At 40.7% G+C, this 16,617-nt stretch overlaps 1 protein-coding gene across 8 annotated transcripts in view; it reads left to right on the top strand.

The window, feature by feature from the left end:
* The window catches only part of jmjd1cb (jumonji domain containing 1Cb), a 246,137-nt gene that overhangs the window by 44,687 nt on the left and 184,833 nt on the right, over window positions 1–16,617 (top strand). The window contains exon 1 of one of the 8 annotated variants that reach the window (XM_061811232.1): window positions 8,801–8,917. The exons of 6 other annotated variants lie outside the window; for them this stretch is intronic. In XM_061811232.1, coding sequence (XP_061667216.1) covers window positions 8,909–8,917 — 9 coding nt within the window. In that variant the 5' untranslated portion in view covers window positions 8,801–8,908. Of the gene's footprint in view, window positions 1–8,800; window positions 8,918–16,617 lie in introns of those variants that run through there. One more of the 8 variants, XM_061811230.1, reaches the window with a different exon arrangement.

Here is a 16,617-nt window from a genome sequence, read left to right as displayed (position 1 = left end):
TGACCTCAAATGATTTATGGAAACAACTGTCCAAAAAGTTTTCGTTTCTTTAAAAATATGGCTGTGTGGATTAATGTAAGGAATGTGTCAGGGAAATTTGCTCACACCTGATCTAAGAGAGTCATGGTCATTGCAAAATTACCTATACTGTTTTTGAGACATCCTTCTGACATGCTCAGTGATACGAGTTGACTGTAAAGTAATCCACATTCACTTGTTTGTCCTCAACACATTTCAATTGATGTTGAACTGAAAAAAAAATCTGATATTTATAGTTTTGGCTTTTGTTATCCTTCTCTGTTGCATGATGTTTTTTTTTGTCCTAGTCTCCCAACAATGTCCAGCCTGACCTGTTATTTAATGTACTGTTTGTTGTCATCCTGCTTCAGTTATGTGCTTTCACAGATACTTGATTTAAACTGGGTGGTTACTGAACTGATTATAGTCAACAATGTTAACGTAAGCATGCTGCTATCCTAAATTTGACAATTTGAGAAGGAAAGAAAAGACTGTTTGATGGCTTCAAATAATTTAATTCAATATACATTCATCTTTGATTTTTTTTTCACTGCATTTGTACATTGTATACTGTGGCCCAGACTTTGGCGTTACTGATACATTATTTCATCCATCCATCCATTTCTGAGCCGCTTATCCTCACGAGGGTTGCGGTAGTCCTGGAGCCAATCGCAGCTGTCATCGGGCAGGAGGCAGGGTACACCCTCAACTAGTTGCCAGCCAATCATGCACATGGAGACAGACAACAGTTGCACTAGGGGCAATTTAATGTCCAATAATACATGTTTTTGGGATGTGGGAGGAAACCAGTGCACCCGGAGAAATCCCACGCAGGCACAGGGAGAACATGCAAACTTCACACAGGCGGGGCCAGGATTTGAACCCTGGACCTCAGAACTGTGAGGCCAACGCTCTACAGTTGCACTACCGTGTCGCCACATTATGTCAATCAAACACAATCTTAGTATCTGCCTGTCCTTGTTCTTGAACACTTTGTTGTTTTCATAATGATAAAGAAAGACATAAAATGAAAGATATAGCCGGATAGATTCAGAGATACAGTGAAGTGTGATTCCTGTTTTAGAGAGTTTAAGTGAGAGGGCTAACTCAGGAGAAGGCGTATAGTCATTATTCTTAGCTCTCTTAGGATTGCAGTGTAGCAGGCTGAGCGAATGAGACAGAAAATTGGAGCATGAGAGAGCAACAGAAAGAGAGGGAGCTCTTTCTGCTCTGTCTGGCCCCTCTCCCATAGCAACAGCGACTTAGCCACGTGAAGGCCAGTTCCTTTGAGTTCACCCACTGCGCACAATTTAACCCCCTTGCTGCTGGATTACAGCACAAAAGACCACTGCAGGGTGAGCAAATTTATAGATGGTTATAGATACAGCATTCAACTGATTTTGTTTAACTGTACTTGTTTTTTTTCAGTTAGGTTTATTTCATATTCTGAATTAAATAAACATGAATGTAGATTTTGTACAGCAGAACCTTGGTTCATGAATGCCCATCTTCAAGAATTTCCGACAAATATGGCATCGTGAGCTATCTTTCAGTTCAAAAACTGTTCTATCCATGTATAGCGACAAGTTGTGCACCCTCAGCCTTAAACATTTTCTCTGTGCGGCAAGCAGTATTGTGTTATGGTTCCGGCAGTGTACAGAGAGCTCTTGCTGGTGTAGCCTACTCCCTGAGCCGTTGCATCTGCCCTTCCGGTTGCACTTCCCCACCACTGGAGAACCCATTCACCGTCTGCTCCTTGCAAAGCATCTGTAGCCACTGTTGAAGATGAGTTGGGTCTTGGGCTGGGAGGGATTTTTTTTTTAAAATTTGCGTTCATTTTAAATTTAAAAAATGCTGTTACCAATTGTTTTGGTTCATAAACAGAGTTGTGGAACAAATTAGGTTTGCGAACCACTGTTCCATGGTATAGGTTGGAGGAGGCATGGTTCAGATGGTAGTGCGAGTAGACGAGTCAGTGGTTCGAATCCAGGCTCAGACCATGGTGTGGAACTGTCATTGGGCAAGACACTGAACCCTTAATTGCTTCCACTGGGCCTTGCATTGTAGCAGCCGCTCTGCATGAATCAGTAAAGTCGGCTGGGGTGACTTGTCACGGCGCTGGGCCGTGGTGATTCATCTCCGCCGCAGAAGTGGATCGGACGGGGAGGTGCTTTGGCCGCGGTGTCATCGTTGCTTGCGGGCGGTGTTGTTTATATCACTGCCCCGCGGAGGTGGATCGAGCGGGGAGGTGGTTTGGCCGTAATCCGCATATCATCTAAATATTGCTCGAAACAATAGGGTAATATTTCCCTGGACACTTCACTCGATTGTGAAATGTTCTCTTCTTCGAAAAGAGCTTCCGTGTTTGAAGGGGCGTGTCCCATAGTATGGGCCACAGTGTGTTTTCAATGGCGAATGTCCGGGGTGACGTCACAACAGATACACCCAATATGGCGACCACTTGGATGTCAAATGACACTTCTGCAACTTTGCACATGGATGACGTGCGCATCATCTTTATTTTATCGTATAGGCATTGAAGTGAATGATATTATATGTATTTTTCATTTCAATATCCATTTTAGAATGTTTATAGGGTTGACACATGACCTTTAAATATGACCATCCAATGCTGTATGGCTAGGCTCTTTTATATGCCACCACCTTAGTTTCTGTATCAGGTTACAACATCTCTTTCTAATTTTATTCTTGTTCTGTACTGCCCTCATTCCTTTTTTTTTTTTCATTTTTTTAAAGTAAATAAATGTTTACCACAGTAATTTCTTTGCAAAATCTACAGTCACCTGCCTGACTGAATGTCTGTTGTTCTTTGTTCTTGTTAGTTTGTTTGTACTTTGTTCTGAATGTCTTACTAGGGCGGCGAAGACTGCTGGAGACAAATTCCTTGTGTGTTGTTACATACTTGGCCATTGAAGCTGATTCTGAGCTTGGTTTGCCACTGCCTTGCAAAACAGTTTGTCAAGTGGCAAATAATAACGGAGATAACTTCAGGGAAGTACAGTTCACCTTCATTTTTTGTGACGATTATGGTTGATCTTGTCAACTCAAACTTGACAGGATACGCTTGTTACCGTGGCAATGACAAGTGGATTGCACTGAATGTTTATAGGAACAAAATGGTGAAAAATGTGTGTTGGTGGTTATCAGTGCTCAGGATCGCATGTTCGTTCTAGGCTTGGTTGAGTTATTTTCACATAATTTTAATACAGCATTGTTCGAAAGCAGGCAACAAAACGTTATGTAGCCTAGCAAGCTACTCCTACCAATCACCGTTGTTCATAAACATGCTGCCGTTCTGTCAATTCATGCTCAAAATTTTTCATGTGGATGAAGTAGTTTAATTACAATAAAATATTTTAATCATAGTCAATTACCCATCCATCCTTCCTTTGTTCCCCTTACCGCTTATCCGAGGTCGGGTTGCGGGAAAGTAACTTTAGCATGGAACCCCAGACTTCCCTCTCCAGTTCCTCCAGCTCTTCCGAGGGGATCATGAGGTGTTCCCAGACTAGCTGAGAGCTGTATTGTAGTCTCTCCAGCATGTCCTGGCCCGTCCTCGGGGTCTCTTACTGGTGGAACATGCCTGGATATCACACCAGGGAGACATCCAGGAGGCATCAGAATCAGATGCTGCAGCCACGTCAACTGGCTCCTCTCAATGTGGAGCAACGGCTCGACTCTGCCCCCCTTCTGGATGACCGAGCTTCTCACCCTATTTCTCAGGGAGAGCTCGGACACCCCGTGGAAGACACTCATTTGGCCGCTTGAATCCAGGATCTTGTTCTTTCAGTTCTGACTCACAGCTCATGACCATTTGTGAGGATTGGAACGTAGGTCGACTGGTAAATAGAGAGCTTCACCTTTCAGCTTAGCTCTTTCTTTACCACCATCGACTGATACAATATTCCAATTACTGTAGACACTACACTAATCCGGCTGTTGATCTCCGCTTCTGTTCTTCCCTCATTTGTGAACAAGACCCCAAGATATTTGAACTCCTTTACTTGGGTAAGGGTATCATCTCCGACCTGGAGATCGCACTAGATCCTTTTCCAACTGAGGATCATGGTTCCAGATTTAGAAGTGCTGATTCTCATTCTAATCACTTCACACTCATCTGTGAACCGCTCCAATGAGTGTGACATCACGGCTTGATTAAGCCAACAGAACCACATCAATTGCAAAAACCAAAGATGAAATACTAAGGCCACCAAACCAAACCTCTCTATGCCTCAGCTGTGCCAAGAAATTTTGTCCATAAAAATTATGAACAGAAGCGGTGACAAAGGGCAGCCTTAGGAGAGTCCAACCCTCAACAGAAACAAGAACAACTTACTGCCGGCAATGCAGACCAAACTATAACATCAGTTGTACAGGGACCGAACATATCACGAAGTTTGCTACGCCATACTCCCCCCTGACAGGACTCCCCAAGGGACATGGTCGAACATCTTCTCCAAGTCCACAAAACACATGTAGACTGGTTGGGCAAACTCCCATGCACCCTCTTGGTCCCTTATGAGTGTCAAGAGTTGGTCCACTGTTCCATAGCCAGGACGAAAAACCACATTGCTCGTCCTGATTCCAAGAATCAACTTCCCGACGAACTCTGCTCCACTGGAACAGCACTACTGAATAGAACTTACCAGGAAGGATGAGGAGGATCCCCCTTTATTTGGAACATACCCTGCCAATCTGCCAATCCAGAGGGACTGTCCCCCATGTCCACGCGATGTTGTACAGGTGTGTCAACCAGGACAGCCCTACAATCTGCAAAGCCTTTAGGAAATCTGGGCCAAAATCATCCACCCCTAGGGCCTTGCCACCGAGGACCTTTTTAACCACCTTGGTGACCTCAACCCCAGAGATAGGAGAGAGGTGAAATGGCTCTCAGCATGCGCCTAGTATGCTTAGCTGCTCTAAGGATGTAAATAGTGTTTGAAGTGCATGTTTTGCAAAAATCATTTCTTCAATCTTTGTTTTATTATTTTCCGGTTATGCTATTCTGTTTGCTTAGTGTGATCATTTTATTTTTAATATGACACCATGAGTGTGAACAAGACGTTGACTAATGACTTGGCTACACTGTCAGTGTGTGGGGGCTTGTAGGCACTTCAGTTTCCTCCAACATCCCAAAAACATGGACTAACTGGAGACTAAATTTCCCGTAGTTGTGAGTGCAACTGTTGTTTGTTTGTCTCTATCTATCCTGCGATTGGCTGTCAACCAGTTTAGGATGTACTCTGCCTCCTGCCTGATGTACCCCGGCTCCAGCACTCCAGATCCTTGTGAGGGTAAGCAGTGCATAAAATGGATGGATGAATGGTGCACACATAAGGCGTGTCGTATTATAAGGTGCCCTGTCCATTTTGGAGAAAATTTAAGACTTTTAAATGTGCCTTATGGTTGCAAAAATACAATAGATATCATACATTGGCATTTTAAAACTACACAAATTCTGATTTTTGGGGGAGAATGAACGTAACCCCCATGAATAACCCTATATACCGTATATTCTGTGTATTCACACAAAAAGACATTGTAAATGTTTGTTATTCTATTTTATTCGCGCAAGCACCTTGTGGAGAAGCGCTCGCTATTTCATTGTATGCGCAGTCATATAATTACATTTTGATTTTGATTGATTGATAGAAGAAAAATAATCTGTGACGTAAGCGAACTTGTGTTGATCCAGGAAATGATGTTGGACACGGTTATATTTGTGGGTAGGTTTCTATGTATTGCTTTTATGACCTTGCCATTGATAGGATAATGTTCGATTGATCAACATTTTGTGATCAATGATTTCCAAGCAAGGTTAGAAAGAGGTGATCTGTACAATTTTGTTGTAACACCACAGTTCGGGGTCGGGGAGGAACCCAGTCTGTCTGGATTCTCTCAGCAATGTTGGCGGCCGCGTCCTTCCGGTACCGGTAGGACTGCACCGGGTTCAAGTTTACTGCAGATGTAGTGCCATCACATGAGCTGATAAGAGATTCTACGTTTGCCGCTAGCACAGTAGGAGAAATATTGTTCCTCATTGCCGTTGAAACTAATTTCGGTGATTTCAGGACAGCAAATGGGACGTGTATATCTGAGCCAGTCTTCTTCAGTCTTCTCTGGGGAAGTCTAGTCGATGTTGATGGAGCGAATTCGTCTGAATCATCTGTTTCAGATGACTCGTCCGGGTCTTCGACCAGTTCCTTATTCACTTCTGTCTCAAGCTGTCGTTGCCGTTCTCTCTCAATGCGCATGGTGTTTTGTTTGATACGCTCCGCGACTTTCTTCTCGGTTGTGGCCAAGTTTGAATCAATGCCTCCCATCACGTTCGTCCTGGTCTCCATCATGTTTTTCAGGAACAGGCGGTCTTCTTCATTCGAAATACGATCGAAGACATCACGTGGCCAGAATGGAAACGTTTCCTCCAACCCGGATTTGAAATCTTCGATGTCTTTAAGCGGTCTTCCTGACAATCGTCGATCTTTCGGAATTTTCATCAGCTCTTGCATATCAGCGTATAACAATTCAACCTTCTCCGACATCTTGTTTTCTGCAACTGTTGGTATCCTCGCTTTCTGGTAAAAAATCACAACTTCCTGAACGACAGATTTTGCGGCTTCCCTGATAGGCTTGGCGACGTCTTGTCTTTGGAATTCCTCTTTTGCAGCAATGATTGACAGAAGAATCTGTTTTCTGGAAGGCAGTTTGGCTCCTTTGATGGCTTTATCATCCGCGGTTGGGATGGCCCCAAGCAAAAAAATACCGCGGGGCTTTCTGTTTCGCACCAACCATGTTGTTACGGGTTTTTGTTTTGCACTCTTGACATTGTTGACTCAAATGCCAATTGCATCCTGGAGCAGCACACCCAGTATAGAGAGTACAGAAAGTCCTCACTCTACAACTGAGATCCGTTCTCACAGTAGCGACTTAACTCAAATTTTGACCGGATTTCACCGTTAAAGTCAAAATTTACGATGACCGCTGGGATTGGCTTCAGCATTCCCGTGACCTTCGTGAGGATAAGCGGCTCAGAAATGGATGGGTGTTGGTACTACATTAAAGTAAAAAGTACAAGATGGTTCACTTACTATTAGGGAAGGGAGGCTGGGATGGTGAAGAATCAAGTCAAGCTGCACTCAGCTATTGAAGCGATTGAAGAACGTTGCTTTGTTTTTTTTCTTCACAAAAAAGTTCCTTTGTGATCACTGACGAAACCCTTCGTGTGCGCTAAAATACGGGCTTTGTCCTTCATAATAATGCCATGGTCATCCAACTGAAACCAAAATCTTTCTCTCCGTCATACTGTGTTAATCCTTTGTTTTTTTTTTTTTTTTAAATGTAATGATGTGAAGCTTCAGTTCCACGGTAAAAGAAAACCCAGCTTTCTTCTTTTGGCCCATAATGTGTAAAAAGGTGGGCGAAAAGGGCAAATAAACTCCCAGCGTGCAAAAACAGATAAGCCATATGCATGAGCTAAGTAGAAACACTATGGTGCTGGGGCCTTAATGGCAAACAAGACTAGGGTGTCGTAAAGTCGATACGTCTTAGGTCGAGACGGTCTTAAACTGAGAACTCCCTGTACTCTATTGTAACTTTTTGTATTGTCCCATCAGCGTTTCCATAGCAAGACACTTGCATGATTTGTTTGCCACAGTTTTTATGCAGAAGTACTCTGACATGTAAAGAAAGCAAGACAGCTGTTTTGAAACATTAGGCCTGACAGCAGTTTATAACTTTTTGATTTGAACCTGAGTGACGTTGAAACTAATTTTCATGACTATATTTGTTAAATAAGCAATACAGCCGTTACGATACGTTAGGCACAACAAATGCGTAAAATTTGAATAGCTTTAATGGTCAGCAGTCCTTTGCAGCATGGTCCAGCTCACTTCTTATGAAATTCATTTTTCTGTGTTCTTAATTGTACTGGTTTTAGTCCAAGCTTTATTATTTTAGTATATCGACACAATCAAACCTTTTTTTTTTTAATGATCCTTTCCCTGGTATAAAGACAAAGAGGAGGCAATGCAGCATTGTTTTGATGTCATCAAATAGTTTTGTTTTTAAAAAAGTATATTTTTAAGACAATGATGATGTGAGGATTATTAATAATAATACATAATTGTGTTTTATGCTTGATCTTCATATACCAGATTTAACTTCAGGTGCTTTTGTTTTTCTAAGTACTCTACAGTTATAATGAAATTAAAGAAAGCTTTACACGATCAGGATTTTTGGGCCTGATCACCAAGTACAAAAAAGCAAGGTTTGTCAGGGGCAAGCCACTGCCCTGGGCGGAGCTGTCTCGAGCAGCAGCCCCACACCTGCGCTGTACGGACGCTAATTAGATCAAGCATTTATTCATTTGCCAGTTTGTTGTGTTGATTTGTGTGTGTGACACTGCATCATCGTGCATGAGTGTGCAAGCGTCTTGTAGTGCTTTCCCTCGTTGCAGGGTTCCTGTGGCACTATAGTCAAGTGGCATTTTTTGATGTCAGAAAATTGTGTTTTATGCTTGATCTTCATATACAAGATTTAACTTCAGGTGCTTTATTTGTTTTTAAGTACTCTACAGTTATAGTGAAATTAAAGAAAGCTTTACACGATCATGATTTTTGGGGTTGATCACCAAGTTAAAAAAACCAAGGTTTGTCAGGGGCAAGCCACTGCCCTGCGGGGAGCTGTCTTGAGCAGCAGCCCCACACCTGCGCCGTATGGACACTAATTAGATCAAGCATTTATTCATTTGCCAGTTCGTTATGTTTGTGTGTGTGTAACACTGCATCATCATTATCTTTGCTCTACGTTGCCCAGCCTATGTTGCTAACTAAAGCAGCGGTGGTGGACGCTGTCATTATAAAACACATTGATGGGCTGCGTAAGTACATTGACATTTGTAATTATGAGTGTACGTCTTTAAGAGCGGGGGTGAGTGTGTGTTGAAAGGTAAACTAGGAAAAACAGAGTGTGGCGGAGCAGTGGTCGTTGTTAGAGAAAGTTGCATGTACTGCCTAATTTTTTACAGTACGTATGTGAATTGTACCATTGGATGTAACAATCAGTCATCCCTCACTCATTGAATCACATTGCAAAATGCCACAAACTGAATAGCTGTATGTTATCATTTCCATTTGCATTGGAGTTTTTTTTTTTTGCGCGCAACGCAGAATATCTGTGAAGAGACTGCATCAGCGGTACACAATTGACTTTAGAGGGAACATTGGCTGATGTCTTTTTTTTTTTTTTAAATGTTTTTATTTTTTTGGGCATGCCATCCTTCGATTGACCAAGACTGCCTCCCGATCGATCGACGCATTGAGCACTCCTGCTTTACAACATGAGTCAATAGAACGTCAGTACAACTGATAAGTAAAGCAAATTTATTTAGTAGCGGAGTTCATACACAAGGTTACTAAATCCGTTTTACATGATTAAAAACATTCAAATACAAAAGTAAAAACATCTGAAAATTAAAAAGTACAATTAAAACAACTGTTCGTGAAGAAATATCCCAAATGTGGAAGTACTCTATAATGCATGAGAAAATACAAGTTTTTAACCTGGATTTGAAAACACACTCGGAGCTGATCTCACCTCTCTTGGCAACTTAAATTTTTTTGCAATATAATAGCTAAATGTTTGCTTTGGACTCTCCACTCCACTATTTGACCTGAGTCAGTCGATCTCAGAGCCCTACTGGGTTTGTATCCACAAGCATTTCTTTCATGTATTCAGGACCTAAACCATTTAATGTACACCATTAACTGTTACTAGCTTGTTTGGCTACATAACGTTTTGTTGGCTGCTTGCAAGCCATATCATATTGTGAACATGAACAGACCTCAAGCAAGCCTTGAATGAAAGTCTTCACCCGAGTATAGGTGACCACCAACACACGTTTTCCCCCATTTTGCCACACACATGGCACGATCCATTATTGTTGTTGCAAGTAACAAGGTAAAGCCCAGTAATCGAAAGAAATTGGATGCGGTAGTATTGGAATGCTGGTAGTCCTCGGGTTACGAAAGAATTCCGTTCCTATGCTGGTAATGACACTCGAATATTACAGAAGCATTGCTCAAAGACAAAGCTTTCTTCTTTGGTGCCCTAATGTCTAAAAATTAGTTTCCAGTCGTCGTTGTTCACTGTTCACTCTCTGCTTCACCTTTATAGGCTGACGGTTTTTCGCGAAATAGCGATGTCATTATTTTCCCAAACTTCATCAGTGGATAAGCAAGGAAACACATTTTCTTTGAAATTTCTTTTTGAATTATACAGAACCCTGCAAATTGAATTAGATTTTCAAATGCGAGGAAACAAGTTCAAATTTTCTGTCTGAAATAGGACGTCACAGAGACAACAAATGAACAATGTGTTTAGTATGTATTTTCCCATTGTGAGTCCTTATTTCCAAAAATATTATAGATATATATGTTTATTTATTATATATGTTTTTATGACAAAAAATGCTTATTTTCTTGCTATGTTATATGTATATGTTTTTGGGAAAATTTAACATGTCACGGAAATTGGGCCCTTGGTAATATGCAAGGTTTCATGGTAGTCACAGTGTGACACGTCTTTCCTTTGCACTGAGCTTTTTTGAGTTTTTTGACTTGAGTCAAATTAAAGAATCTTCATGTTACCAGAACTTAAAAAATGTCAAGCACACACCACCAATTTTAATTCTACATGCCAAACTTTGAGAAAACCCCCGCCATAATCCACCATTATCCAACCTGTAAACCATGTCCTCTACACGTTTTGGGAGTACGAAGATGGTGGCCAACTGGCTTCAACCAATTGACAGACTGCTCGATGTGTATGTGCTATCCAGTCTTTTTTTTTTTTTTTTTTTTTTAGATCAGTGGGCAGCGCAGCGGTCGTTGTTAGAGAAAGTATCGTGCAAAATGCCATAAACTGAATCTGTATGTTATACTTTCAGTTTGCATTGGATTATTCTCATTATTTTTGGCCGCAATGCACAATATCTGTGAAGAGATTGCATCAGCGGTGCACAATTGCGCATGTGCGCACTTTAGAGAGAACTTTTTTTTTTAAATTTTTGGCACGCCATCCCGACGCATTGAGCACCCATGATCTATTTGAAGAACTGTCTCATCTATTGTGACAACCAACAACATTACAGGTCTCAGGCATTGTGAAAAATCTGCTCCGGTTACGACTCTCGTACTGCCGAGCAAATTTGTTTCTATCTCTAGTATATAGATTTCTATATACTGTACACGATGGGGATGTGGTGGAGTAAATATCATTTGCAGAGTCAAACAATGACATCTTTGATTGGATCAGCGAATTATGACATTAACACCGATCAACAGCTCAGAATAAAAAGCTAATTATTAGTTGATACCGAACAGACCAATCAAATTGGTGTAAAGTCCAAACTAAAACGGAAGGTCAAAACTTCCCACGTTTTAAATGTCCACTTCTTCTTTATCAGACGTACCGTACTGTATGTTGCTTATATCTACCAAGTATTCAATCTAAACCTTTTAAATCACCACATTGTAATCGGTATGATTTACAGATTATTATTTGATTTTGTTCTGTGTTCATACTGTACTAGAATAACAAATGAATAATAATTCTCAGTTCTCAAGACTGTCACAACCTTTAGAAGCAGAATTGCCAACGATTTAAAATGTTTAGATGTTATTTTAGTTTAAATGCATTTTTAAAGGCAAGAGTGAGTTAACCACTGTAATATAATGCACTAAAGCACAGCAAAGCAAAGCAAATTTATTTGTATAGCACATTTCATAAACGAGGTAACTCAATGCGCTTTACATGATTAAAGGCATTTGAAAGCAGAGATAAAACATTTTAAACGGCATAAAAACAATAAAAATTCAAACAAAATAATTGAAAAAAAAAGAATTAAAATAGCATACAGTGCAAGTAACAAAAAGTGGATATATTAATAAAATGGGGTAAGAATTTTCCATTTTTTTCAGCTGAAAATGTAATTGTTGTGAAACGTGTTTATTCGTTGAGAAAATTGGGGGGGACGGCTCGGCAGGGGGCAAGGCTGTGATCAAGACCGGCCGGGAGCATCATCATCACGCTCGTCGTGAAATTAGTCAGAGCTGTGATCGCGGAAAACGGCATTGCTACCTGTTTACGGCTTTGCTATCTGTTTGCATTAAATTTGGTGTTTATAATAACGACAACATTCCGATTTTTGGCAGGATTTTGGCGGTATTTCATCGGTATTTTCACTCTGATGTTAACATTTCTTAGAGAAGCATTCTGTTTACATAGATATAACATATAGACATACGTACGCATATCTTATCAAGCGGTCTGCACGTTTTCCAGGATGCTGAAAGTCTTGGAGTGAAAAGCTGAAGATCGTGCCAGGGAAATTGATAAAAACCACGGGAATAAAAAACTGTTTCAGATGGGCATGGCTTGAAAAAGTGTACCCGTGCAGATAGGAACGAAAACAGTATCAACATGTCCAACCGAACGCATACAAAAAGTGGACATTCCCGGCAAAGTGCTGTGCACTTATCCAGGAGCATATCCAAACCAGGAAACACAACTATTAATACAATTAGGCCTATCTGTAGCACTGGTCCTGTAGATGACGTATTTTATCGCTCACTTTTATATTTCATGATCTCTCTCTATGTATATAAATCTATCAATCCATCCATTTTCTTCACCGCTTATCCTCACAAGGGTTGCGGGGTATATATATATATATATATATATATATATATATATATATATATATATAAAAATTACTTGTGTACCTATTTCTGAAGTATAACTTGTAAGTGCAGTAGCCTACTTGATATAAATTTCACTCAGTCTACATTTTTATGTCTGAAGTTTGGCAAAATTATTTTGGTTGTTTGGACTCATATTTTAAGTTTTCACAATATTATGAATGCCTTTTATTTACACTGTTAGAAATAACCAGAGGTCACCATTTAACAGTGAAAAAAAATTCATGGTCAAAGGGGGGCGCACCTCCTTTTGAAATCTCACCCCCCCCAGGCAGACATTTTCAGTGTTCTTTCAAATTGGTCGTTCTCATCCCTGTAAAAAGCATGAGAAAAAAGATGAGTTTTCAACCTGGATTTAAAAACATTTACATTAGGGGTTGACGTCACCTCTGTTGGCAATTTATTCAATTTCTGTGAAGCGTAATAGCTAAATGCTGCTTCACTATGTTTGCTTTGGAGTCTGCGCTCCACTATTTGACCCGAGTCAGTCGATCTTAGAGCTTGACTGGGTTTGTGTTCCGTAAGCATTTCTTTCATGTATTCAGGACCTAAATCATTTAGTGATTTAATGATTTATAGACATGTAACCAGAACTTTAAAATCTATTCTAAAGCTGACTGGAAGCCAGTGCAGGGACTTTAGGATTGGAGTTATATGCTCTGACACTAAAACAACAAAAACTGATGAACAGATGGTCATCTCACAAATGAATGCACTTCACTCATCACATGATTTGTACTTGAAATTTAACGCAAAATGATACCTGGGGTTAGCTGCAGCATTCCCGCAATCCTAGTGTGGATAAGCAGTCAAGTCAAATAGATGGATGGATGCATGGATATTCATGAGATCAAACCAATAAAATTTATATTTCACCATCGTAACTATCAGCTAGCCAATTAAACACTTGGTTGCTTGGTACACTAGATTTCCCAAAGAGTCAGTCAAATTCTAAACTTGACAACTATTTATATTGTTTGAATGTTTCATTTCACTGCTAATGTACATATGATACACATTAGGGCAAAACAATGACAGAGACAGCAGACTAAGTAGAGACAATAGCTCTATGGATAGTGTTGTTTTTGACTGGATTTCCATCATGCACTGTAAATGTACTGGATTTTCCCATACAGACTTTGCAGCTGCTGGCCTAGATTCCACTCCACGATTGTCTTGTTGCAACTCTGCTATTAATATAACTTTACTATCATGATAGATAGATAGATAGATAGATAGATAGATAGATAGATACATAGATAGTCTTGTTTGTTAACTTCTCAAATTCAAAATCTGTCTTGCAGTTACACCAGGAAATTGTACCACAAAACATCATATTTGATGGCAGCATTAATTGTAAATCCTGTTATTGAACATACATTTGCTGTAGTAATTGTGTAAATGTGTTTAAATCTTCAAGCCACTTTAAAAACAATTTTAAAATCATTTTTATCAATTAAATCGGGTGTCTGGTTTCATTTAAATATATTTAATAAATATATTAAATTTATTTATTATCCATCAAATTTCAAATCATGCACAAATCATGAACCAGAGTAACAAATCAGAACCATGATATACACACTGTTATTTCTCATGATTTCACTTGTGGAAAAAATATTCACCCTCTGAAGCCAAATGATATTCTGTTATTTTCAATTTGTCCTGTGGGCTCTTGGAGTAAATAGTCTCTAGTGAGTGACCAGATTCAAGTCGTCATTTCGTATATATGTCATGAACCAGCGGCACGGGGGCGGACCCAAATGCAGGACTCCCAGGGAAAGGCATGATCTTAAGAATGCTTTATTTCACGAAGAGGTTCTACACAGCTAAGCAGTCCAAAAAGGTGGAACCACAAAAATGTGTATCAAAAAGTCAAAGTCCAATAATCCTGAAACAAGGTCCAGAGTACGAGGCAAAGCTTGGTAAGCAGAGCCACAAAAACGTGAGGCTAGAGGCAAGGTCCAAAAACATGAAATGAGTTCCGATGACTATGAGGCAAACTAAGAAACATGGCAAGATGTGGTCAAACTAAAAGGGCACAGACTCGCTATGATAAAGGATTCCTCTACACAAGGGGTGCTGAATGCGTTTATCGCGATCGACGGCGTGCCAAGAGAGGAAAAAAAAAAGACATCAGCCTTATTTTTTTTTTAACTTTAGCTCACCGAGAATGTGCAAACAACGACAGTACAGGAAAACACGGTGTCAGTGAGTCCCCTCCCCCCTATTTTAAGCTCTCGCTTAAGAAATCTGAACAAACATTAATATGGATGCTGCAGCAAGGAATAAAAATGTATCACTTTCATACGGAATGTGAGGCGGAGTTTTTTTTCCCGATATAATTTTCGAAGTGCGTTTGCCTCATCTGTCAGTGGAGCGAAATGTGGAGCAGCATTTTTGAACTGTTTATGGAAAATACGACACCGACATTCCGCTGAAAAGCAAGCTGAGAATGAGAAAAGTGAACGAACTAAAATCCCAACTGGCCGCACGGCAGTCACTTTTCACACAATATAGTTCAACAGGGAAAGCTGCCACGAAGCATCGTTTCCGGGTTTGTCACATCACACATAAAGGCATAGCTTACTCATTGTTCCGAGCTTTTAAAAATAAGGCGGAAATATTATCTTCAATAAAATCTCCGCAGCTGTAAAGGAATACAGTTACACGGCGCTGTGAAGCCATGGCTGATGTGTGGAAGGAAATCGGCGATTGTGAGTGTTCCTCACTGCAGTTGGACGAATCCGCTGACGTGAGTGACACAGTCCAGGTGTGCATTTTCATTCGTATGATGTTAAGTGATCATCAACGTGAACTCAGATAGTTACAAAAAATGTTTTTGGTTCACTATGTTGTGTTGTGCAATTTTGGCTCATGCGGTTGGTTATGCAAGGCACACAAAAATTTACATTTACATATAAAGAGTCCTCAATATACTTTAGAATAAATATGTTTTGCATTTTTGTAGTGGGTAGATCTTTGTGACTTGGTCATTCTATTTCATCATTGGTCATTCTAAGAAAAAAAAATGTCCCCCTTCCCGTCGATCACGAAAGACTGGATGCTTGAAGTAGATCTTGGGGTAAAAAAGTCTGGGCACCCCTGCTCTACACTAACTTACGCACAGTAGCGTAGTATCCCAGAATTCAGTGAAGCATGCGCAACAAATTGACAAATGCCTGATGGCACATTTACCAAATAAGTACCTGCTCAATTAAAGTCCCCAAATGCAACACAGCTGTGACAGCTGTCAGAGGTGGCAGCGCCCAGAGAAGTGGCCTGGCCACGCCCATCACAGGAAGTGCCCCCCACGGCAGTGGCCAGGCCATGCCCATGACAATATATCATAAGGAGACGTCCACGATATACTGTAGATCTATTTTGTAGGACTAGATGTTAATATCCCTTTATTCATGCATACTTTAGGCTCCACTGAGGCTCTGTAGGATGTTCAATTAAATGAAGGCACCCTACAGGTTATCAAGTGAGCTTCCTTCTGTCATCATGTGATCAGTGATAGGCCCACGACACTCTCGAGAGGGTTCAGCAGTGAATCTCACCTTCCCAGGATTACCTCCGAGGTGCCATCAATTCTCTTGAAGGCCAGAGTGGGTTACTCTTTATCCACAGCCACTGACTGGCCTTTTATCCCAACTTGGACTGACTGCCTGCCGGTGGGCCTTCCCTTGGACTCTTCTCTCTGAATAGGCTGGATGTAGAGAAGGCTGTAAACCCTCTGTAGCCTACTTCCACCGGGTGTACCTTTACTCTCCAGTCTTACTGTTGAAACTTCGGCTGCAAGTCCTGCATACCTTAG

The sequence above is a fragment of the Syngnathoides biaculeatus genome, chromosome 22 (assembly GCF_019802595.1).
Source record: "Syngnathoides biaculeatus isolate LvHL_M chromosome 22, ASM1980259v1, whole genome shotgun sequence".
NCBI classification, from domain to species: domain Eukaryota; kingdom Metazoa; phylum Chordata; class Actinopteri; order Syngnathiformes; family Syngnathidae; genus Syngnathoides; species Syngnathoides biaculeatus.
This window is presented reverse-complemented; position numbering and strand designations above follow the sequence as displayed.